General features: G+C 39.3%; 1 protein-coding gene across 1 annotated transcript in view; it reads right to left on the bottom strand.

The window, feature by feature from the left end:
- Positions 1–25450, bottom strand: part of ABCC4 (ATP binding cassette subfamily C member 4 (PEL blood group)) — a 140005-nt gene that overhangs the window by 27663 nt on the left and 86892 nt on the right. The window contains exons 21-27 of the mRNA XM_084201258.1: positions 16962–17112; positions 16193–16312; positions 12704–12814; positions 11125–11225; positions 8791–8982; positions 4507–4662; positions 423–512 (exon numbers count right to left, since the gene is read on the bottom strand). Coding sequence (XP_084057384.1) covers positions 423–512; positions 4507–4662; positions 8791–8982; positions 11125–11225; positions 12704–12814; positions 16193–16312; positions 16962–17112 — 921 coding nt within the window. The remainder of the gene's footprint in view (positions 1–422; positions 513–4506; positions 4663–8790; positions 8983–11124; positions 11226–12703; positions 12815–16192; positions 16313–16961; positions 17113–25450) is intronic.

Here is a 25450-nt window from a genome sequence, read left to right as displayed (position 1 = left end):
ATCAACCATTGTGCGTCTGATGACACAACAATAAGTATGCAAGGTTTGCCTTTTATATTCTGACACAAAATGAGCAAGTGCCAAGTTGGATTACAGTGTGTGTCAGGTATTAGAATTCTAAAAACATTAAAGTACGTTGTTAAGAATCTATTAATGTTCATTAAAACCAAGATATGAATCAAACTATAACCAAGGCATCATCCCAAAGGATAATTTTTTCATAAAAGACTTATATAACTATATACATGCCTGCACACACATGCACACACACATACACAAATGCACATATGATAGTGTACCTTTTTCTATCAACAGCTACAACTTAATCAAACCTGATAAAAACATCATAACACACACAAGCACTGTAATGTTATTGTCACATGGATTTTAAATACCAGATGTACATGATTAGATTAAGTCACCTCTTCCAAGGCGTTCCACAGCTCTTCATCAGTGTATTCATTGAAAGGATCTAAGTTTTTCCTCATAGTTCCAGTGAATAAAACAGGCTCCTGAAACCCAGTAAAATCAGCATTCCACTATAAATACAGGTTTTATAATGCAATAGGCAATTTAATGATAATCACAGCTAACCTATATCAACAATAGCACAGAAATATCCAACAACAAGCTATCATTTTTGAAATGCAAAGGGGTACATTACAACTGCATGCTTAAGAGGGATGTGTTGGGGGGGAGGCAAGTGTTCAACTGCTCTGTAAGAAGATAATTCACCAAACAGGACAGGTCTGTTTGCAAATTGCTGTACACAGTTATGTCGGTACTTAAACGGGCATTTACATGCCACTGTTCCGATGCCACAAGCTATATATATACTTATATGAAATCGTTGCTATCCTCATAGTATTGTTAATGAAAACCAACAACTAGCACTGTCAATGAGCTCACACTCCTAAATTACTTTTGGGCAGTTTTGAAAACCTGTTTTTGAAGTACATAAACCAGAGAGGAATCAAAGAGCTTACAATGCCTTTCTGGTTTTCCTTCTGTGTTTGGCTGTGGGTTTGGTTTTTTTCTTTTCATTTCATACCATAAAAGCCCTTCCATTTTACCATCAGGGCTAAGCAGGAACAGCTTTCACCATTTAAAACCTAAACACATCTATACTGCCACAGCACCAAAGCAAACTTACTTAGAACTGGAGCACTGCTGGGCAAAGCTCTCACTCAAAACACACCAGGGAGTCAAATGAGTACCTTCTCCCATTCAGGTACCAATGTGGGTTTACCTGTGGTCGAAGCAAGTTTTGTTCTACTTCAGTTCCCAGTCAGAGCAATAACAGATAATTCATCAAACTGGCACAAATCAAATCAGACTGAAACATGTAGTATTTAAGAACTGGGGAGAGGATTTTTGGTTCAGAAGTCCTTAAGCAGAAGATCAGTACTCAGTTATGTGAGTTGCCAGACCTGAGAGTCATGCACTGACACGACTTTAGGGCTAAACTCATCTTAATACCACACATAGAGACAAAAACAAGTCAAAAGCTGTAACAGTGCTAATCATAAATGGAGACCATTCATCATGTTGTCAGTTCTCTTTAAATTGGGGAAATTTTAGGCAAAATGCATTCTTTTTTTTTTTCTTTTCTTTCTCCCCTAGGAAATAAAATCTAACTTACACTGGGTAACTTCAGCTTACTCTGAGATTAACCAGTCATGACTTTCTCTCCATCTAACCCTAGTGATACCCAGCTCCAAAGGGCTGCAGCAAACCAGAAGAGAATTCAGACCTTAACCCTTTTATTGTCTTTGAATTTCTAAACCATCTGAGTGCTATAAAAGAATTTAAAAAGACAAAACACGCCATAAGCAATATAAAAGAAGATATACCTTTCCTGATATAACATGCCAATTATTTGAAAGTATCTGCTATAACAGCAATGTCATTAAAAACTTGCTGAATGAGCAAAAGGGTTTAACACAAAACATTTCCAAGGCAAAAAAAAATTTTCTTCAAAAACACCTCGAAACTAATTTGTTTAACAACGCATATTTTAGTACACCATTTGGCGCATTTTGAAGGTATTGTTACATTTATTTTCCTTTCCAATCCATTTTTATAGGTTGGCAAAGAAGAGGCTGAACCTATAAAGTGTTCACAACTATTATAAAAGTCCTAACAACAGACATGCACTGCAACAGAAGATAAGGATATTTTTTAATTACCATTTCTGACACAGATTATTATTTAAAACAGTCTGGTTTATGAGAGGAAAGCAATAAGACTAACCTGTAAATAATTGTTGTAAAAATGCTTGCAGTCAGAGAGGCAGACAACATTTGCATAGAAAAGATTTACAAACACAACCTTTACACAGCTCCATCCAAGCAAGCAATTAGAAGCCTAAGCACATTTTTATTTCTCCAGGTAGGTATTTAAACACACACACAAGAAAACTTCAGTCTTGCCTCATCACTCTCTAGGAATGGTTGTGTTTAGCATGTTTTATGTTGCAATTCTAATAAGCATCTCTCTCTCTCTGGTTTTTCAGCTGCCCACATAATTATGAAGATATTTGCTGCAAAATAACTACCTGATGTTACACTGCTATTATTGACACTACTATTAGCACAGGAACAGACAATGCCTATCATACAGTTTACCATAGCAGAAACCTGATTCCAAACCCTCCTTCCTCTTCTTCTTTGTACCATCACTCGATAGTTTTGCATCTTGTTAGTAGAAACAGCCTTCTCTTAAACACCAAAAAAAACCAACAAAAAAACAAACAAAAAGAAAAAAACAAAAAGAAAAAAATCCAAGCTACCTGCTAGCCTTTGGGCAATCCTCAAAACTTTTGTGACTATGATGCAAACCTTATATAAATTTGACAAAAATGCCACAGTTCCACTGGATTAAAACAGTTTTAAAACTATGTCAATAGACCTCTGTATGAAAAAAACCTCACATGTATAATTGAATGCGGTGAACTTTGAGCATCTGTGTCATTCACATGTAGAAACTGTGTATGACCTGCAGTTTTCCTGTCTCAGTATCTATTGTGTTCAACTGGGAATTCTTCAAAATGAAAAAATCACCCACAATAGCTATGGGCAAGGCTTTCAAAAAGCTGTAGACCTTGAATGAACTGATGATCATCTGCCTTCATGAGAAAGGAACGCTACACATGAACAAAAAAAAAGGAATTTAAATCCATATAAAGTTCTCTTTACATACAAAAGATGACTAGTTCCAGTGAGTACTGCAATAACAAAGCCTGCAGCATGCAGAAACAAAAGACATCCTGCATTAGGCAACAATCCAGTTGCTGGGGAAGCACCTATTTTTAATTTTTTTTTTCAATAGCATACCTGTTTCTTTATCACTCCTATTCTTTGAGAAAAAAAAAAAAGCCTCATTACCATTTGTATTAGAATCTCAACTTAAAGAAATTAATACACTCTGACTGCCACCCTGCCAACAGACTAGCACACATTCAGACATAACTCTAAAATACAGATTCTGTTATAACATAGAGAGATCTGAGAAATAATGCAAAACATGGCAAAAAAATTCCTCAGGTTTACAACTGAGCCTTCACTCTACCTGCCAGAACAGCACAGATGAACTACTTTACTTTCCAAAACATGACCTCACACTTGCAGCATACGAGCTCTTCACTCTTCCTCTCTCTTTGGAGAGCAAACGCCCAGGGAAGAGACCAGAGCTCTCATGAAACTGTACCATGCACAGACATTGCCTCCTAAGCTTTAAAGTTACACATCACCCTTCTCTGATACAATGTCTCATAAAAGTAAGACTCAAAGAGAGAAGACCTGTGACCTACTGGATTTCTTTGAACAGCCTTTCTTCTACCTCAGCATGAGAGATTAGACCATTTCCAACACTGCCCTATTGTTTTTTTTTTTCCTGTACTGTGTCCTTTCTTGCATTCAGCTTCTAAAATTTATCAAGTTCTATTTATTACAGGTTATATTGACCTACTCTTTAGTCTGTTCCTCTGGTCTTCTCCTGTCCAACCTTCTCCAAATAAAGCAAAAGCTGATAGCTCACTTCTAGGTAGCACATTTGCTCCTTCTAAATCTAGCACCAGTCAGTTTGTACAGGGATGACTAGAGAGGTGAAAGTGGTCTTGCAAAGTCCCTTACCAGGGAGGCATCAGGCAGGAATTGCTGCCAAAGGATCAAGTGACTTCAGAGGACTGCTGAAGACTGGAATACACTACTTATCAGATTTTCTCTACTTTTCAACAGACTATGGGAGGACAGCATACAGCTAACACACAGATATTCCAAAGGAACAGACAGGGTACAAAACTGGGGAAAAAAATGCTCCAGTCCCCAAAACTGATTCTGTTTATCCTAAAATAATCAAGACCTTCCTCAAGTAAGAATAATGCCTAGCTACAGTTCCTGTACCTACTGCATTCAGAGGGGCAGGGGGAACACATCCTGGCAAAGCACTTCAAACACTACGGTGTTATATTCAAAACATCCATGGCAAACCAAGTCACTCTCTTACTTGAGGTATAATTGAAATTTTCTTCCGCAAGTCATGGAGTCCCAGCTCTGATGTCAAGTACTTATCAATCCAAATCCTTCCTTCAGGTTCTGCCAAGCGAAAGAGGGCTGCTATCAGAGAGCTTTTCCCAGCTCCGGTTCTTCCCACTATTCCAACCTACGGAGCAAGCCAAGCCTGTAACATTAAACTGGGAGCTTTTCAGGAGAAATTAATATGTCAAGAAACAATATTACAGCATCACAGGATTTGCAGTAGAACATGCAGCAAATAAAACTTCTTTGTAATTAACATTCTTCCAAGAGGAAAAATCCTCTCCCCTTAAATCGGTTTGGATTCAGGTGACATTTGTATTCATGACAATTTCTTGGATCATATTCAAAGGTGAATGATTTCCCCCTAATGTGTGGTGTCTTATTGTGTAAACAGGATGAAGTGGCTCAATGCATACAGTAATGTGATTCAAGGCTGCTAATTTTTATACTGAACCTGGTTTGCTGGGTGATGTTAGGCAAATAATTTCATGCATGCATCTACTACTCAGCCCCAAAAAGGACTCCCATAAAGCACTCTGGGAACAATATACTCCCCATTTAAATAATTGAGACTGATTTTGGTTAGTTATGGTCAAGGTGAAGTACTTTAAAGTAGCATGATTATAAACTGTATCCATACTTCAGACATCTTCAGCAAGCATTGAAACTACAAGGCCATGACATCAAGCTGAAATTCCTTTTCAAACAGAAGAAACAGCAAATAATAAAATCACAGAGATTCAGGGTTCTTTTTGCTCCCAAAGGAAAACTGGAAGACATACACAGTGTGAAAAAAAAAAATTCAGAAAAAAAGAGACAATGGAAAATACGGGGTTGATAGCTTTAATGACAAGGAGCTAAGATCGAGAAATATTTCTTCTCTTTTAATTTTTTTTAATGTCATATTCAGGTAAAGGATTCTTAGAGAAAAATAGTGTACAGTAATCAACTGTATCAGAGAAGATAATGGGTGTAACCCTCTACACAAATCTGATCTGGCAGGATTTGTTATTTCCTGCATTCTGTTCTAATCCCTCCATTTCAAAAAAAAAACAACAACAAAGCAGCACACTGAAAAAAGTTCAGAGCAGTGCAACACAAAATTAATACAGGTTGGAGATTCTGATTTGATGGGGAAGGATTTATGAGGATTAAATATGTATAATAAGGCTTGGTGAAGTGATTGGGGTGCAGAAAGGAGGAAGAAAGATAGAAACCTTCATGAGTGTACATACAGATACCAGAGGGCAATTACCCACTGCCTGAGACTCACATGTATGCAGCAATGCCTGCTGAAATGAAATTCAGGACAGGAAACTGCACCAAAGTGCAAGGAGAAACTTTCAGTCAGAGACATTAAGTTCAGACAAAACAGAGTGCCCGTATTTGATAAAAAATACACAACACACTAAAAAAGTACACTTCAAAGAGCAACTTATGCCGCATAATCTAAAAGATATTTTCTCCTTCTACATTCTGATTTAACAATTTCATCCAACAATTCATTATTGTACTACTGTATATAAACTAATTAACATTTCTACAATACTTTTTATTAAACAGACTAATTTAAGCAAATCTGTTACAATAAACGATCAAATGTTTAGTACTCTAAATTGTATCAGTGGAACAACAGAAAAACAGTTCTGAATAGATAAAACTACAGCTCAGAAAGAAAGTGCTGAATAGAGAACACAGACAATCAGAGTTGTGAAAATGAAAGTTCAATTGTTCCTCTGCAAATGTCAATATATTGTATCAAAGATATAAAGAAAAAAACATAAAAAATACATTGATACTTAAAATAAAAATGCAGCTGCTCTGCATATTGTCAAAATCCCACTTTTGGTTTGGCATCAAATGAAAGGACTATGCTCTTCAACATTTAGAAGAATCTATTTGCATCTTTGGTCCAATTCACTACAGGCTGCAGAAAACTGACAGGAATTTGAAAGAGCTCTCAGTATACACATTATCCATTTTTTGAATACATTTTATTCTTCACAGGCCCACACTCACAGCCAGTGCAAATACAGCAGCAGCCTGCAAATGCAAGTGCCACCTATCAGGAATCACAGGGCCAGGACTGTGCTGCCTGATACAAGCCCAGTGCACACACAGGAGTACACCTGCTACGCTGGGCTCACCATTACTCAAGTGTCACTTGTACTTCACAGCAGAGCTGCACAAAAAATGTGAGATTTACAGCATGTCAGCCACTCCACTGAAACTGCCCACGTCTTTGTTATCCCTCAGGCAACCTCCCTTTCGTCATGGGAGCACAGCTGCCATGCCATAAATCTACGTGCACACCTTCCTAACTTTTTCATGTAGCCCGCAGATCTAGGAGCTGTCAGGAAAAGTGCATTTAACAATATTTAAGAATTTAACAATATTTAGCCAATAAGCATTCATGAGCTCCCTGAAACAAAGATGGTGTGTAAAACCCGATAGTACACATGCTAACCTTCCCCTGCTGCAGCTGTAGTGGCAGAGGAGGTTAATCCCTGCCAGCTACTGGCACAGCAGTTTGTGTCTCCCTGGTCTGTTTCTGCCAGACCACACTACTTCAGCAAAGATGTTTAAAACACAGGGTCCTTCCAAGCCTGCTCTGACTGCAGGGAAGTACTGAATGCTGAGACAAACAGATCAAAAGAGACCTTGAGTGAGTGATTTGCTAGCAATCACCTCTCTCACTCTTACCATACTCACAGCTTCCCAAACTGGGCCCTGTGGTGGCTACAAGAAAAAATATAGGCACAGCAGAAGCTTAAACTCATTCCTGCTGTCAGTGGCACTGCAGCACTAGAAGTCTCTAAAAGGCAGGGGTCTGAACAGGCTTAAGAGCTCTCAATGACAGCAGTATGGGCAGAATCCCCAACAGATCTAGAAACCTGGTTCTGAAGAAGATGCTTCTCCATAATTAAAAACAATGTGAGGAGGAGAGATGCTTGGGAGGTTTATGTTACACAGTGGCAGCCTACTGCAGTATTGTGCAAAACATCATAGAAAGGAAACACGAAGTTCTTGGCAATAGTTTCAAGCTGGGCAAATTCAGGATGATGAAACCACAGCATGACTGCTCAGCAAAAATAAATACCCCCAGTCATCCCTCCGTCTCCTGCCCCCACCAAGCACTGAGTCATGCATTGCTAGTATCTCTTGCTTCCGATTTTAATTTTATTCCTGTCTCTCACTGAGAAATATAGGACTTCTTGTCTATATTGGTGCGACTTGTAACAGCTAAGGAGACAGCCCACATGGCTCTTCTTCTCAAGAGACCATTTTTAACTCATTCATAGCTAATTCCAGGAAATCACCTCAATGCAGCAAAGTCCGCTTGAATTTTGTAACATGAATGTTATTAAAATGTCCACTTGAGGAAATGAAAGGGTTTGGAATTTAATGGAACAGCATGTTAAAAAGGAGGCATGGGCAAGGACTGTAGAGTTGAACCATCCTCCTAGGGAAGACCTCCTAATCAAAAAAGTACACCTGCATTTCAAATGTAGCAAAGCACAAATTAACACTTCAGGGCTCTAATTTAATTTTGTCTGTGGGGGAGACCTTCCCTGCAGCACTCTTTCAAAAGGGAGAGCGTCAAAACTGGGGAGGAGGAGTCAAATTTGCAGAGGAGCGAGAGTTTTATTTCTATGTTTCTTTTGGCTACCAATCTCATTAATGACAACAGTTAATTGCATTGTTTGCCAAAAGGAACTGAAGTAAAATCCCAAATTCTGAAGTTATGCAACTGATTTGTATTTCTTTCTTCTACCTTCCATTTTGGGCTCAGTGCAAGGGCATGTACATTCCTTATTTTCTATTGGTTTTGCTCACCTTGTCTGTTGACATACTCAATTCCAATTATGTTCCCTCTGTTGAACCCCCAATTTCCTAATGCAGCTCCATTTTCTTTGGATTTAAACAAACATTCTTGGCTTGGCTGGTATTTTCCATGTCTGCTACTTTCTGAAGAATCTCAGTTTCTTTTTAAGGGAATTATTGGGTATGTTTAATCCTCTGTTTTGACAGACTGAAATATCATGTTCCCAGACAAATTTATGCTACACTTACAGGAAATAATTAGGCTATATTAGGTTATTAAATATAACCAAAGCTTATTTTTCGAAAGAACACTTACTATTTTCCTAACATCCCCTTATTTTATAATGCATTTCTAGCACGCAGCTTCATGTCCACTAATCATCCTTGCTTAATTTCTGTGAATATCCAAAGACAGCCACATACATACCTTTTCTTTTGGTTTAATTACAACAGACAAATGTCTTAAAACCAATGGTCCATCTAGACTGTAAGTGAAGTTAACATTCTCAAATGCTATCATTCCTTGGTTAGGCCATTCTGGAGGTGGATGTTTGTCGGTCTCCCAAGGAGCTTCTTTTTCAAGTTCTGTGTACTCCATCACTCTTTCTACTGATATCATCTAAGGGGAAGAAAGAAGACATAGATACATGAGTTTCATCCTATGGAATACACTGCAAATACTGCCTGCATATAAACATTTTTACCATAGAGATTCAATGCAAATTACTCCATGGTTTTCTTTTAAACACAGGTAAGAGTATTTGGTGCCATTCTAGGCTTTATTTATGCAACTAAAAAAAGTGGAAAGAATGCATCTCATGTCCTACTACAGATCTATCATGATACATAAAGCCACTCATAAGCATTTCTCATCAGGAGGATTAATTACAAACCTAAATACATGCATAAGAAGTTCTAAGAAAATTAAGCTAAGAGAGTTGTCTGTCAGTCCTGACTAGGATGACACCCATCCACTGTGTGTTAGAAAGATAAAGCTAGAAATGAAACTGCCAAATGAACTACAGGCAGACACATGAATGAGTTTGACTCCTCGCCCTGCATAGGACAACCCCCCCCCCCAAAAAAAAATCACACCATGTGCCTGAGAGCATTGTCCAAATGCTTCTTGAACTCTGGCAGACCTGATGCCCTGTCCACTTCCCTGGGGAGCCTGTTCCAGTGCCCAAACACCCTTTGGGTGAAGAATCTTTTTCCAGCATACAACCTAAACCTCCCCTGACACAACTCCAGGCCATTCCCTCAGTCCTGTCAATGGTCACCACAGAGAAGGGATCAGTGCCTGCCCCTCTTCTTTCCCTCACAAGGAAGTTGTAGACCACAATGAGGTCTCCCTTCAGTCTCCTCTTGTCCAGGCTGAACAGCCAAGTGACCTCAGCCACTCCTCACATGGGCTTTCCCTGCAGATCCTTCACCATCCTCATGACCCTCCTTTGGACACACTCCAACAGCTTCATTTTGTATTGTGCTGCCCAAAACTGCACACAGGACTGAAAACAAGGGCGCCCCACCACTGAGCAGAGCGTGACAATCACTGCCCTTGACCAGCTGGAATGGAGATGAGATGTTCCTTCCTCCCCCAGGTGTAGTCACCTTTTAATAACAAGGGATTTTTGGTGGATGCCCACCTATCAAAGAAGTTGATGGTAATCATAGTTCCATAAAATGATCAGCATTTCACACCAAAGCCCGGTTAGTGAATGGCCTTTCTCTTCCAAGCTATTTCTGAGTCACAGCCTCCAAGAAAGCAACTCAGTACATGCAACACTCCCACAGACACTTCCAAACATTCCAAATGGTATGAAAAAAACTGAAAGTTTTCTTCCCATTTCTCAGAAAATCTGTCACCACCAGTTTACTGGTGTGTGAAAAATGCACTGAAAAAGCAATGTGGTAGCAAAAAAAAAATTCTAATTTGGTTATTATCATTATTGTTACTATCATTATAATACTATAATTAAGCATGGCTTTGTAACTTCTATGAAAGGACTACACATATTTCCTAGACTATGTACAGCAAACTATAATTACAAGTAACTTCAGCTGTCAACACAACAAAAAAACCCCCAGGTTTATGTTTAGCATGGTTTTTCTACAATCTACTTTTCTTACGTGTTATCTTAAGAAAGTAGACAGGCAAATTAGAACATGATAGTAAATACTGTGAATTGGTATTTTAAAAGGCATTTTATACGATATTTTTGGAAAACACACAACCTTGTCAGTTGAATATAAACAAATACTTTCACATTTGTGTTAACTTAGAATGAATTTAAAAGTTATAAGCCTTTGCAATAGAATAACAGGACTCTAAAAATACCATGAGGGATATAAATAAAATTTTAAAATGCAGTAATAAATAACAATAAATTATAAATGCCAAATATAAAAATATAATTTAAAATCTTCCTTATAGAAAAGGATTAATTTATTGCAACTTTAGCAATACTGTCTACACTGTAACTAGACAGTCTCGTTTGTGCTGTAAAGGGAGATTGTAGAACCCCCCTTACTATGAATGCAGGACAATCCCCAGACACAGTTCACCTCAACAAACATTCAAAATCAGTCAGACAAATCATAACCTAAAAGAAGTAATTTTTCTTCATGCTTGCAGAGTGCTACCTCAATTGCTTGCTAAGGTATTAATATCCTAAGTTATTTAAGAAGAATCTCATCCTTAAGACTTCATGTCACAAGCATGAAAGGAAACAAGAGGGGAAAAGGAAGAAATAAACATTACCAGGTTTTCAACTTCAGCACTTTGTCTAACACCCCACTGGAAGGTTCCCATGAGGGTGATTGCATAGGAGAGCGCCAAACCAACCTGCCCCGCATTCAGAGCTGCAGAAGAAAGGAAAATGAGACTCAAATAGGTACATTGTAATTACACAAAATCTCAGTTAAGTTCTCTTTCATGAGGTTACTCACATGATGGAAGCATCACAGCCAGGATTTTATTTGGTTATGCGCTACTTGCTATCTGTGCAATGAGTAGCTCCAGGCAGAACAGCCGCTTGCTGCATTTTTGGGGTACGGCTTGGACACATTTTGACAAGATAATCCAAATTCTCCTTGGCCTGGCATTCATCTAAAAACTGAGGTTCAGGCTCAAGACCAAACTTACATAGATTTTTAGGGTCATCCCTGTCTGGCTGAGCATTAGTTAACTCTTCACTTTTTTCCTATGCAAATCAGGTAAGGCCCTAAACCTAAGCAAAAAGTTTGCGTAAAATGATTTCAAAATTAGTTATGAAATTTACATCAACTTTGTACTCTTATAAACAATCAGATAAAGTAAAAGGACAGAATATTTCTCCCCCTGTTTATAAAAGCATTTACTGTGTTCAGTGGATCTACTCTCACAAAAAAAATGTATTCTGCCTGCCCCAATATTAAGCATGATTGTCCTCTGACTTACTTGAACTTTATCCGAACATAGTCCTATTGACTTCAAGAGAACTACTCTTTATCCAGAGGCAAGGAAGGATTCAGGACCATTGTTTTGACTTGTCTTTTTGCATTCTAGTAACATCAAATCTAGCTCAAAATTTGTGGAGTTGTGCAGCACAGAGTGTTCAAATTTCAAAACACACGTGCACATACAAAACTTATCCAAAGAAAAAAGAAAAGAAACAAAACCAGCAAATTAGCACTAATTTTCATGTCCAAGATAATTGCTTCTTCCTTCATGTTTAAGATGACTATCTCATTCTAGCACATCTAACCCAATTACATCCTGGATGATGCATACACTAATGACAGTTCATGAGTGACAGTGAACATAAAATGTATTATTATGAGGCAATTTTCTTTCTGGAACTGGCCTATCCCACTGATCCAAGATACAAGAAGAGTATCCCTAGGAACTTGAGCTTGCCTTTTGACCTACTGTGCCACGTGCAGAAAGGAAAAACATTGTTAAGAGGCAGCTCCGTGGGTGTTTCAATATAAAAAGCAAAGCCCTGTAGGCCCAAAAGAGAAAGACAAAGGTAGGGAAAAAGAAGAAGATTTATTTCTTGTTATTGCTCTGAAAGCCAGAATCTCAAAAGTGAAGACTACAGAAGAGCACGTTTGTTTGCACACTTGGGTATGATGACAGATCAGCCTCAGACCAGAAGATGCCTGAACTGCCTCCAGGATTTGCAGGAAAGCAGATACAGCCCCAATGCCCTAGACTAAGGAAGAGATCATGATCTAGAAAAAAATATTTAACTTAATTACAGCCTTTAAACAATTAGAAACAGCAACTTATGAAAAAGAATTAGGCATTACTATACATGGTAATTACTGGGTGAACTTTTTCTAGCATCTGTACTTACTGTTGGCGAGAAGCAGGGAACCAAAAGCAACCACTATAACAAAAATGGCACAGATGGCATCCAGACGCACAGCAAACCACCTTGAGGTCGTCAAGAAGAGAAACCAGGCCTCTAAAGTGTATTTTACAAAGACATAAAACCAGTGGATTATTAGAAAACTAAGCTGTGTAATTATTACTCAATTTGTTCATGTTAATAATACAAACTGTCAAAAAACCCCAACGCTGCCATCCTCAAGTGCATGTCTGCATAGACTGATGATGACCAGGCTACTGACCAGTTTTCCTGAAACTGTCTAATTCAGTTTTCACACCAGCAGCAATCACAACAGGAAGAGAAAGAAAAACAGTCAAGGCTCGAAGCATGGTCCACTTACTCAAAATGGAAGCCTCTTCTCAACTCTAGCAGACTCAAGAGTCTTATACAAAAAGCAGAAGTACAACTGCATTTCCTGTAGCTGTACTAGAGTCTACAGGCTTTTAGCTAGAACATATCACAACTGTCAGAGCTCAGTTTTTCGAAGGCAGCTGCAGCTAGTTAAGCTCCTGTAGGAGCTACTCAATACAGCCAGTGCAGCCATACAAAGGTATTCAGATGATTAGATGCACATTTTTCCTTTTGGGGAAGCTCACAGGTGGACATCTCCACTTTGCACTCACACTCAGGCATTGACAATTTGGTGCTAAGTTCCATCCCAGGTAGATAGTCTACAGTACAAGGTACAAGAGACAGCACAAAAAGACACTGCAATACAGAAGGCAAAGCGTTTGAATCCAAGGCCAAAACCAGAAGCAAAGTAGCCATAATGAAGTGTGGCACTATTTATTGTTTAGGCTGCACTCAGAGGAATTGTTCCAGCTGCTGCTAAGTCACAGCAGAAGGTTACCATTCCAACCCCTCTGCCTTGCTTGCCATTACTCCCTACTAAAGATCACTGCAGTCTCAACTGTTCAATACTCCTTAGCCTAGGGCTGGGAAAAATTCAGACTAAAAACCTCTTCCTTCTGTAAGATTGAGAGGAGCTAAGTGTGGTTTTAAGCCTGATCATCAATAGCCAGATTATGGAGCTTTTGCTCCATTGATCCTAATTGTCCAGGGAGGTGTGTTACACTGCCAGCTTGAGATGGGTCACTTTGCAACCTCTCTATGCCACAGGGGTCACTGTGCATAAGGAAAGGAATCTGACAGTCACAGGAACTAATAAAAAGACTCACTGTGGTCTGTCGACTCATGGGCTTGCTTATAGAGATGGGCACTGGGAGGAAGGAAACTTGGGTTTGGTCAAATGTCGGCATGCCTTTTAGATGTTTTTTTATCTAAAATTTATTTAATACTCCATTCATAGGCATCCCTCAAAGGGGTTCAAAGCAAGTGTCCTGAGTCCTAGGCTCAGGCCTAAATAGAGAGGAAGATAATACTCCAGCCAAAAGTGCTAAACAAAACCATCGGTGGTTGGGAGAGCCTTCTACAATGCAGGAAAGAATTTAAAACTCTTTAGGAGACTGAAAAACCCAGGACTGCAATTTTGTGAGCTGCTATGAAAGGTATTCTCTTACATCAGCTACTGCTTGCTCACATTTACTATCAAAGAACTATCCAGGGTGAGAACAACTTCAGGAAATGTCTAGGTCAGCCTCCTGCTCAAGCACAGTCAGGTCAGAGGTCAGACCATGTTGCTCCATGCTTTATGCAGTTTGAGTCATGAAAATCTGTAAGATGAAGCCTGCACCTCTGGGCAATCCTTGCCTCTGCTTGACTGTGCTCACAGTGAAATAGTTTTTCCTTGAATTCAGGTTAAAAATCTCTTGTTACAACTTACATCCAAGTCAGTGTTCCTACCACTACGTACCATGGTGAGGAACCTGTATTTATGGCAACATCCTTGCAGGCACTGGAAGGCAGCTATCAAATCCTTTGTATTCTGTGAACTGAACAAGCCCAGTACCCTCCCCACAAGGACATCTCTCCTGTTAATACTCGAACTACCTTTGTGGCCCCTCCAGGGAGCTCACTCCAGTTTGTTAGAACGTCTCCCAGAGCTGGTGGTCCACAACTGGATGCAGTACTCCCAGTGTGGGCTAACAAGTGTGGAGGGGGACAATCACTTCCCTCCTTCACCTGGCCATGCTCCTGTTAATACTGCCCAGAGGGTGTTGGCCTCCTCTGCTGTCCAGACACATATTATTCCCATGAGGACCAAAAACCACACACACTTTAAGCCAGCTGGTGTACCCCCAAGGTTTGGGGGGAAGAGACACCAAGATGAAGAGTGCAGGTATACAGAAGAGTGTGACTATAAGCACTGAAGATTGACCTCAAAAACAGGTTCATGAACTGCCCATGACGGATATTATTGACAGTTTTGTTAGGGAGATGCACCAAACTGACTGAAAAATGGAAGTGTTTTTATGTTCCCCGGATCTGACCTTAAATACAGAAAAATATTTCTCTTAAATGCCATGGTCCTCTTTGTATAGTGAAACCTCTGTACGCAGTTTATTGCGCAAAGATGTCTTTTAATATAAAACTAAACCACAACTTTGTCTTCCCTCGCCATCAGGTACTGTAACACTGATTTGGTCAGATAACTAGCAACTACAAAATATTAAAAATGGGAAATTCAAAGCTAGAGGTGCTCCCCTGGAAAATGCACTACACCAGTCATAAGTCACTGGGCTCAACGTGGTCAGTGTGTGTGATGCTACAACCTGTGATAAGCTGTACTCAGAAAGGATCAGCTGGTCTTGCCTGAAACCTTGTAAATCTATAAATTACAAAACAGCAATTGAATATACTTTTATGTTTTACAACAGATGAAAGTCACAATCTTAATTAAGAAACACAAAACTGAAAACTTGCATTCTGCTGTATCTTGAAGAACATTATAATAGAGAACATTTAAATAACCGAAGTCAAAGAATCACAGTGCAAACCTGAATTACATTACTTATGCTTTCAGAACGCCAATATTTCACACCTTCCAATTATGTTAATTCCATATTTTCAATTTAAGCCCTGAAAACTGCTCAAAGTAAAAAATAAGTCAGATTTATGAAACTTTTCCAAGATTATTTTTTCTAGTAATATCTGCCCATTCCTAGCACACTACTTAGTATCAAGTGCTTCATAGCTTGTTCCCTCCACATCTCTCTCCACCCTCCCCCTACCTTTCCTTTTCTTAAAGATGGAACCTAGGAAAATGTTAAAAATTATTCTTTAAGTATTCTTATCATGCATACTTTCAAATGTTTATCTTATACATTGTTAAAACATATGCACGGGTACTCTAAATTATATTACAGCCCAAAGTAAACTCTCTAAATCTAGAGAGATAATGTTTTTGTTCTAATACAGGAATTTTACCCTAAAGAGACAAATGCACAGCTCCTACTGATTTTAATGCACATTATATACATGTCGCTGAGGGCATAAGATATTTCCCTCCTGCCGCGCAAAGTATTTGATTTTTCACATCAATTCATCACAAACCTGAGTGGAGGTCTTGGTGTGCATCAAATAATTTTTGAAATCTGTCCTCAGCTTTCAAAGCCCGAATAGTCCAAAGCCCCTGGAGGGATGACGACAAGTGGGAGAACACTGGACTTCGAGCTACAAAGGGAAATGAGAGTTGAGTTAACTTAACAATAGATGAAGGACAACATTTAATTCTTTTTGTACCACACTAATCTTTAATCCTACCACTTTATATTTAAGCACACAAACTACTCTACTGCATCTTTTTAGAATAAATATGCAATATCTTTAACTAATGCGCTCTTACTCAATTAGAATCAGTCAGACAGCCAGGCAGATTAATTTATACAAAAATGTCTTACATTTTTAACAATAGCTGTCACTGTAGAAATTCTTTGGGCTTTATTAATGACATTAGGCACCCATGTTTGTTAATCATAATGCTTAATATTCCATATGATAGTCAAGCTAAAGTCAGGCACAGGAGTCAGATAAGGTCAGAAATACCATTAGTATATGCATGCAAGGTCCCAAAGACCAGCAGCTTAGCATATTCTTAACCGGCTTTATTTACAGATAGTTAACTGACATACCCTAGGTTTATCATTATGCAAAACAGGAGTTAAGCATGTAATTCACTAGTTGAGAACCAAGGCAATAAGGAAGTTATTTGCATAGCAAAAGAAAAAAAAAAATTCTTTGATGGACTGTCTACAAAATACTAGCATTTCACATAATAATAAGTAGGGTTCAAACTAACATGAAGTCCCACCAAACTACATACTTGTGGATTCTAGACGTTTAATATCTCTTGAAGTGTCTAAGAAATATCGTCGAAGAAAAATGAAAAGAATAAATAGTGGAATTAAGGGGATGAGCATCCAAGGAATCACTGCCACAGCCACAGCCACCACACCACAAATCTGTAGGAGAGTCTGAAGCACAATAGAAACAAAATAAAAAACTCTTTGCCAGAAGAATTTAATTTAGAACAAGTATAAAACTATTTAACACTATTGAAACACTTAAATATTTAAACATAACTACCACATTTAAGAGCGGATGCATTGTATAACATATAAGCAACATCTATTTTTAAGCAACTAGGAAAATTTACAGTAATATTTAAATTGACTATTTTTCCAGTTTATGGTTTTCTTCCACATTATTTGTTCTTTAAAATAAGTCCTTACAAAGCTGGTTGACTGAAAATTAGTGTCTTTCTTGGTAAACTATTTTGTGACTGCTGTAATAAAGTAATAAATGATCAATGTAACGGACAACTAATCTTTAATGGACCCTAGTTATTTGGTGAACCAAAGACATGTTTTTTCACTCCTGCTAAGAAGAAACTGGTGAAAAACTGGCTTTCAACTTGAGTTGAAAGACTTGACACTCGGAGGAGAGACTTTGAACGTAGGCTTGCAATGTTTTCCTAAACACAACACTGTCCCATTTAGAAAGAAAACCCACGACAGGAGAAAGTGGGCTTTCTCTCCTCAAAGGGCTGCACTGTGAAATGCTACAAATAAGAACAAAATGTTACACACTGCAAAAAGTGTCATAAAAGGCTTATTTCACCAGGTTTACTAGAGTGTAATGTAACAGGTGAGGTAAACCTGACTTTACTCTTAGAAAACTAGATATAATGAAGAAAACTCTGCTGCTTAGGACAGAGGATCCTGGCCCAACTTTCTTAATCAAATCCTCCATTTCCTTCAGACCCTTTCACATGTTCAACAAACTTTCCATTTGAATACACAGTCAAAAGCATCATCTGCACACAAACTTCTTGCAGAACTCAGATGTACATGAACGAATGTATGGTAGGAGTCCTGGCACACTATAATTAGGATGTGCCCATTTGTTCCTTAAAAAGGGGGGCAACCCAACCCATACAAAAACAAACCCATACGGAACCAAAACCAGACAACCAAAATCCTAGCTCAAGATTAAATTCCTGTATTATTCTCATTAATATAATCCTTAGCAATGACAATATTTTCTAAAGATTTTTCATTTTATGGACTGTACAGCAGCCACCTTCTTCATCATCTCATACAACACAGAAGCAGATTCCAGCTAAATTTTGCGGCAGCCTGATTTTTAGATTCCAAAAATGCATTAGTCACCACTGGGTGCCAGAAATGCATGTCTTGGAGCAAAAATGCTTTTATCCCTTCAACTTTTCCAACTCAGTGCTCATATAAGCAACACATCAGCTATGGCAGGTACCAGAGAGTTACCTGGGTTTTCAAACACTTTCAGTGAAGTGTTGACTTCCACTTCAAACACTTTCAGTGGAAGTCTATGACACACTGCATTTCCTGCTGCACTTCTGGTAGCACACCCAGGCCAAAAATAAGTACAACCTTTAGCCCTAAATTTGCTTTTTTTTTTCCTTCAGGCTTCTCTGACTACCCTATTTTGACATGACCAAAGAGCAAACACACACCCCTTACACATTACGGCTGCATGAGTCAGCTGTAGGCTTAGAGGTCTTAGCTCATGAAAGAAGATTTATCAGTGTTACAGCCCTACATCTCATAGATCCTGAAAGCACATTTTAGGGCCTCATAACCCTATTAAAGAAAATTGCTAAAAGGTAGGCATGGAAAAGGAGCTCTGGAGGAAGTTGCATTACCACTACACTGCTCATCTGTAGGCTAGCTAAGGTGTTGATAGCATCATGTTGTTTGACCTTCTAGATACACACAGCAGATCACAAATATCTTCCCTAGATTTCATCAGGAGGAGGCAAGGTGGTAATGAGAGTGCACGGTGTTTCACCTGGATCAATTATGCACAAGGCTGTGTCAGCACAAAGCAAAACAAAGCACCCTGGGCTCCTCACCAGCACTGCCATCAGCCCTTCTCTACCTTCTACTTCTCTGGTATCCTTTAGAGCCTTTCCTTTTTATCACGGGGTGAAGAGAAAGGACATAAAGATTCCTGACCCCCTACAAATCTTCTCCTCCTCTAGATCTCCACTTTCTTCAGTAATGCTCATTATCTCTGCCAAGCCTGCCAGCCATCCACACGCTGGTGAGTTTCTAAAGGTTCCCTCACCTCCATCCTTATCAGCAGAGACTGAAGTCCATTCCTTCCTTCCTGTTCCAAACTCACTCCTGAATCTGCTCGATACATCTGCTGCCTTCTCCCTCCCTCACTTCCTAGACAGCACAAAAAAGCTGCTTCTGAAGCACACAGTCTCCTCGTAACATCAGCCGCAAATCTGAAGTCAAATGTTGAGGAGAGCTGCTTCAAGAAAAAGGATTCTGAGGAAAACAAATTCTTCTTTAATAAAAAACAAAGAAACCAAACTGAAGTTTAGTGATGATAATCTACAATATGTTGCAAAGTGCCAGTGGGGGTGGGAGTGGGAGTAAAACTATTAAGATCCAGCTCGTGTAAACAAAGCCTTGCTATGGCAGAAATACAGGGAAGGAAAAGATGGTTAGGATGACTAAAGTAAAAATCTGACACCGCCTTTGGAAGGAATTTTAGATGAGCCTGCACCACCTTATCATTATAAAAATTTATGATAGGGTGGATCAGTCATGTGTGTTCTTTTTTTTGAAAACCAAACTTGCATATAAATTAACTCTTAATGAAGTAGTCTGAAAGCCAGACACAACCATTTGCAGACTGTAATCATGTAGTCACTGCGTGAGGTAAGGCAAAGGTTCTAGCTCCTGAATTTCACAAGAGACAACCAACCTTTGCAGCTGGAGACCGCCCCAGCTTCTACCAGCTTCACTGTGTGCAAGCTGCAGGACCCAAGATTATCAGCAGGGTGACAATAATGGTAGCATGAGTGTCTGGTGTCTCTCCCCTCTGGAGACAGACAAACAGCAAGAAACGCTCAGGACTGGGTACCTAGACTTCTCATGGAAGAATCAGCTTACAATGGAAAGTGGCATCAGAAGTTCAAGATTTTCTTACATAAAAGAAATATAGTCTACAAACCCAGCACCTTAAAATGTAGTTCTTAATTTTAACTTTCAAAACGTAATGACTGTGTAGAAAGTAACAGTTAAACAGAAAAAAAAAAGAAGAAAAGCAACCAAAACAAAAACACAGGAGCTGAAGAATTACATTTTACAGCTATCTGCACAGTATTTGAAACAAGGCCACCTTGCACAAAAGACAACAGATGCACTGGCTACTAAGACAAAAAAGACCCGGATAGTTTCAGGAAAAGACCATAGCTTCCAAATGGAGACATAATGACCAATGTCCACCTTCAAACTTGCTTCCATTTCCCTGGAGAAAGATGAATCTCCCACACACAGCCAGCACACAGTCTATCCCTAGAGTACAGAAAAGCACATGTTGTTTCTGTTGGGAGTTATCCTCTTGTCCTGAGAGATTTCCCTCATGATTTGGTCAGTCACTCCATTTACTGTGGCTTTTTTTTCCTTAAAAATCTCCTCTTTTACTGCAGCAGGCACACGCAACTATAACCCTCTGGGGAAATGAATGCTCTGATCAGCACGTTCACTTGTGAAACATGCTTTCCCTTCACCATCTGATGACCTACTTCTCCATTATTCTTACAGGTGCTGAGAGTGGTATGCTGGAGTTTCTATCTCAAACAGGTCTTGATCCAGGAGTAACAGGTATTTCTGTGTGACAACCACAGAACAGAAAAACACGGTATAGGACTGACAGCCATAGGAACCACACTATTCTGGACTTGCAGTCATTGACGCGGGAGGATCTCCCATCAAGGAGAGGAGCCCAGGGGATGGGGTTTGAGACTTGGAAACCTCATTGTGAGAGTCCAGATGTGGCTTACAGACTGAAACTCCTGTCCCAGCTTAACAGTTTCAAGTGATGAACAGAACAGTAAAATTGTTTAGATTGGAAAAGACACTAAGATCACAGAGCCCAATCCTTAATGCAGCACTGCCAAGTCCCGCACTACACCACGTCCTTAAGCATGGTCTGTGCGTCTTTTAAACATGTCCAAGGATGGTACTTACTTCATGTAACCTTTAAGTGCATACCTAATGACCCTGTGGTTTAGTATTTTGCTACAATCCTCTAACTGTATTTACTTGTGCCCTCTGACTGCAGCAAAGTAAACACCTAAAGCTCATCAAGGCTAAATTTTGAGGACTGAATCTACAGTCAAATCCCACGCAAGAATAACTGCAGCATTCCAGGATTGGTTTTACCAATACTTAAGCAGAAGCCAAGTACACCTATTCAGCCCCAATTCCCAAATGCTACTCCCTGGGCCCCAGTACACATTCCCAAGGATTATATCAGCCCATGGAACTGCCACAAAGCCATACTAATTTAATAATAGCAAAGGCACATGTCCTCGACTTCAGTTTGAACCTTCACTGCATTAACTTTAGGCACTCTCAGTCAGGCTATGCTGTCTGAAGTAAAGCCATGTCAAGAAACTACAAAACCCCACTCTGTTCATACTTGCTTGGCATCACCCTTCCTCCTTCTTCTCCCCTACCCCTGACAGAAATTATTTCCTTGTTGACTCTGCCAAATAACTGCATGCACAATCAATCCTTAATCCTGTTCTGACATTTTCTTTATCCTTGAATGCTTTTTTTTCCTTTCAAACAGACTTTTTCAAACCAGACTATCTGGACTGACTGACCTGCATCTCTGTTAAAGAAAAACTGCACAGGTGGCTGGTTACACTGGGACACCAGAAGACAAGTTTCCCTGGGAAGATGACATTGCAATGAGAAGATCAGAGTGATAAACACTCTACTCAAGCCAGCTCCACCCAGAACCACAGTGTAGATTTTCTGCATTTTTCCCCTTTATTACAAAAAGCCACAGGAAACATCCAAAGAGAAACACCTAAACAATTCTACTTCATTTTACTCACTTGAAGCAGCTGACTTGAGGTGAGCAGTCTTGTCTTCAAACTACTTTTTAAATAAAATTTATGGGTTTTCTTTTGGAACAGGTTAAAAATAAGTATATATTGTATGATTGTTTACACTATTGCTTGCATCAAATTGTCAGGAATACATTTGTCTTCAGCAAAAATGCAATGAAGCTTTATGAGTACAGGAGAAGACATGGGAGAAGACATGGGATATACAATATTTAAGTGGCATCTCTGACAATGTCCTTTTCTGAAGCAACCAAGGACAGCAATCTTTGACAGGAATAACAGCTCTCAATCAGTGTTAATTCAGCTTTAGGAAAATGTGCATCCACGAGAAAATGTGGAATTTAAAGACCATGACAACCAATGTACTGAAAGAGGGAAAAAGACACAGCTGGATAAGAAATGAAAATTTTAATTTCAGATAAATTGAACGAAGAAAGAAAGAACTAAATACTGCCAGCTCTAAAAGCTTCAAAAAGAGCAAGTTCATCTTATGTCCTGCAAGATGCTCCCATCTCCTCTCAATCCTATTTGCAATTAGTCAGCAAGGGGTTACTGAACTAAATCAATATGTCACTGCAAATGGGCTGAAAACATCTGCCAGAAATGTATTCAAAATTTCCAATCACATCCTTAATGCTAGCACCTCCTATTTGTTCTCATCTCTACAAGACAGTCCTTCTGGATCACTGTTTTTCCAAGTGAACAAGCATACACTGAGCTCCTCAGGGCAAATGTTTTCTGCGCCACCAACATGCTCATTCATTTGACTTGGCATGCATTTTGTCATTAAGTGAGAAGCCTTAATATTTGTTTGAGGTCACAGCAAACTGTGTGCAATTGTTCTTTAACAAGTGACCTTATAATAAAAAGGGTGTTTTCTTTAATACATTGGCACCACCATCACTCTCATATTCAAACAGTATCCTATCATCAGTAATCTCTTACCCTACAAGAAATAAGATAGAAATAGGTTCTCTGGGCACCCTGGGCCAAGAGGTTTAACTGTCTCATGCAGAACTTGACTGTAACAGCAGTTTTCAGAAATCACAGTCCCTACGTTGTCTGAGACTTCCAGATATGACGCTTTAGAAACAGACACATAACCAAGCTCTGGACCTGGTGATTCTGACAGACACTTGAAACACTCATCCCTTAAAACTCTGCACTATATTCCTACAACATACACAGGTTATCTTCTTTCTAATAGTACACTATCTTCACTCATGTAAGAAGTTTTTTTGCCAGGGCTCTTTGGCCATGGTAGTAAGTTACTTCCAGCTAATACAGGTTTTCCATGGGGGAAAAAAAGCTTTTATCAGAGCCAAATCTACAGCCTCTACTTAGGCATGCAGCTCCAGCTCATACCCACTGTACAGGGGAACCAATACTGTCATACACAAAATGACAGTGCCAATAGCCATTCTTGTAGACAGCTGTGGACACTATATTTTTGTATTTATAAGCAGCAGAATCTTCAACAGGATCTTCGATTTTCTGAAGTGCTTCTTGTTTATTGCACCTTGTTCCCCCTAAGCTCATCTGCACAGAAGTGTTCTCAGTGATTTGGGCAGCAAGTCACAACTTTGCAATGAGGATCTACAAAAAAGTGAGAGGTCTTCCTGAAGTCACAGGAGTCAGTTATAACTTTACTGTGATTTCCCCATATAAATAATACAAAGAGTTAATATGCTTTTGCTGTTCAACGGTGCTGTTTGTCACTTCTCCTGTGAACAGGCCTTGGCTATATTCTTATATTGCTCTTTGCCCAAAGGACAAAAAGTGCACACACAAGAACTATTCACATAAACTACAGAGGTCTTTGTAGCATAAAAATACATTTTATCTTCCTGTGGAACACCTCAGATGCCAAGCACAACTTTACATGGTAGCTTGAGGAAACAGCATTAATCAGTGAGTGCAGCACACGCACACATACATGCTTTGCTTTCTCGACAGCTCTTGCCAGAACCTGCCTGAAACACTGCAGAAAAATGTCTGGCATCATCCAACATTCCCAGAGTTACTCCTCAGGTAGCAGAAAGCATCTCTTTTCCATCGTGTTAATTTAGAGGGTTTGTGTCTCCAATATCCACCCCCACTGCCAAGTGTGGTTGCTTTGTTGGCTGTTGCACTTGCTTCAAGATTCCCAGAAAAAGGCATTTTTGTATCTCCTCTGTCAGTCCTTGCCGTTGATTAACTGACATTCTTAAAGGAAAATGAAGAATGGCTTGACAATTTTTGCTCCCCTCCTGCCTCTTAGAAGTAATTTCCACAATGTTTCCCCAGCTATATAAGCCCAAGACAGCCCTACTGAGCACAGAGCCTTATGAAATCAAAACATCTGATTCAACAATGGGTATTTTACTCCTTAGTACTGCTACAAGTGGTGTATTTTCCATTTTGTCCTTTATTCACATGTTTAACACTTTACCAGCAGAGGCTGATTCACTGATCTTTGTCTTAGTCTTACCCACTCAAAAAACCCTTTTGAAAGCAGATGTTATTTCAGTGAAAGTTATGGAGAACATATACATACAATGAAAACAAAAAAACCCATAAAAATCTCACTGCTCTCAGGCTATTAGGATGCAGGAGGCAGATCTTACAGGCCAATACAAAATGATGCCAGAAATGCATAGTAAAAGGACTGGGAAAAGTTAGGCTGGGCAAAGTTAGGCTGTTTGACACCATGAATACAAACAGTGAGTGCTGGGGTACTAAGCAGGGAAAGGATCACAGAAAGCAGCTCATGCCCTCCACAAACAGCATCTCCTATTGCTGCTGCTGGAGGAAAAACCACTGACCTAGACAGACCACTGATGGCATTAGCTCACGTTCTTATGGTCTAGTCCATTAAGTTGCTGAAATACTGCCCACACTTCCTGTGAGGAATTCCTCTGAGCTAACAATAATGTTATCACCTTTTAACCCATGCTATGCACTTTTTTTTTTTTTTTCGGTTCTTTAAAATGTTTAGCAAAACTCTGCTTACCACAGACAGCCCCACATGTCACAGTTTTGCAAACTTTGTCTTTGAGCCCTGTACTTTCCTGCCTCAGGCCCCTTGTCCCTCATGGCCATAATGCCAGAGCAGCTGTGCACCCTTCTCAAGAATACCTCATTTTCAACTGCATGACCTTTTCTGCTCAGCCAAGTCTAACTTTCACCAGAAGTTAATTCTGGGTCTTTCAACAACTTCAAAAGCTTTGTGCTACAATCAAACTGTGGGCTTTTCTGTTAAAGAGAGTATCAATTCCTCAGTAACACAGCTCTTGTGCCTTACAGCAACTACAAGCTTTTAAGCATTTTACTGTTGCTCTTGCTGTTTAGAAATACACTATTCATGTATTTATTTTTAGGTGGAATGAAGAACTACTCATATTTCTGTAAACACC

This window comes from Fringilla coelebs (assembly GCF_963513975.1).
Source record: "Fringilla coelebs genome assembly, chromosome: 2".
In the NCBI taxonomy this organism is placed as follows: domain Eukaryota; kingdom Metazoa; phylum Chordata; class Aves; order Passeriformes; family Fringillidae; genus Fringilla; species Fringilla coelebs.
Note: the sequence above shows the minus strand (reverse complement) of the source record. Positions and strands in the feature narration are given on the sequence as shown.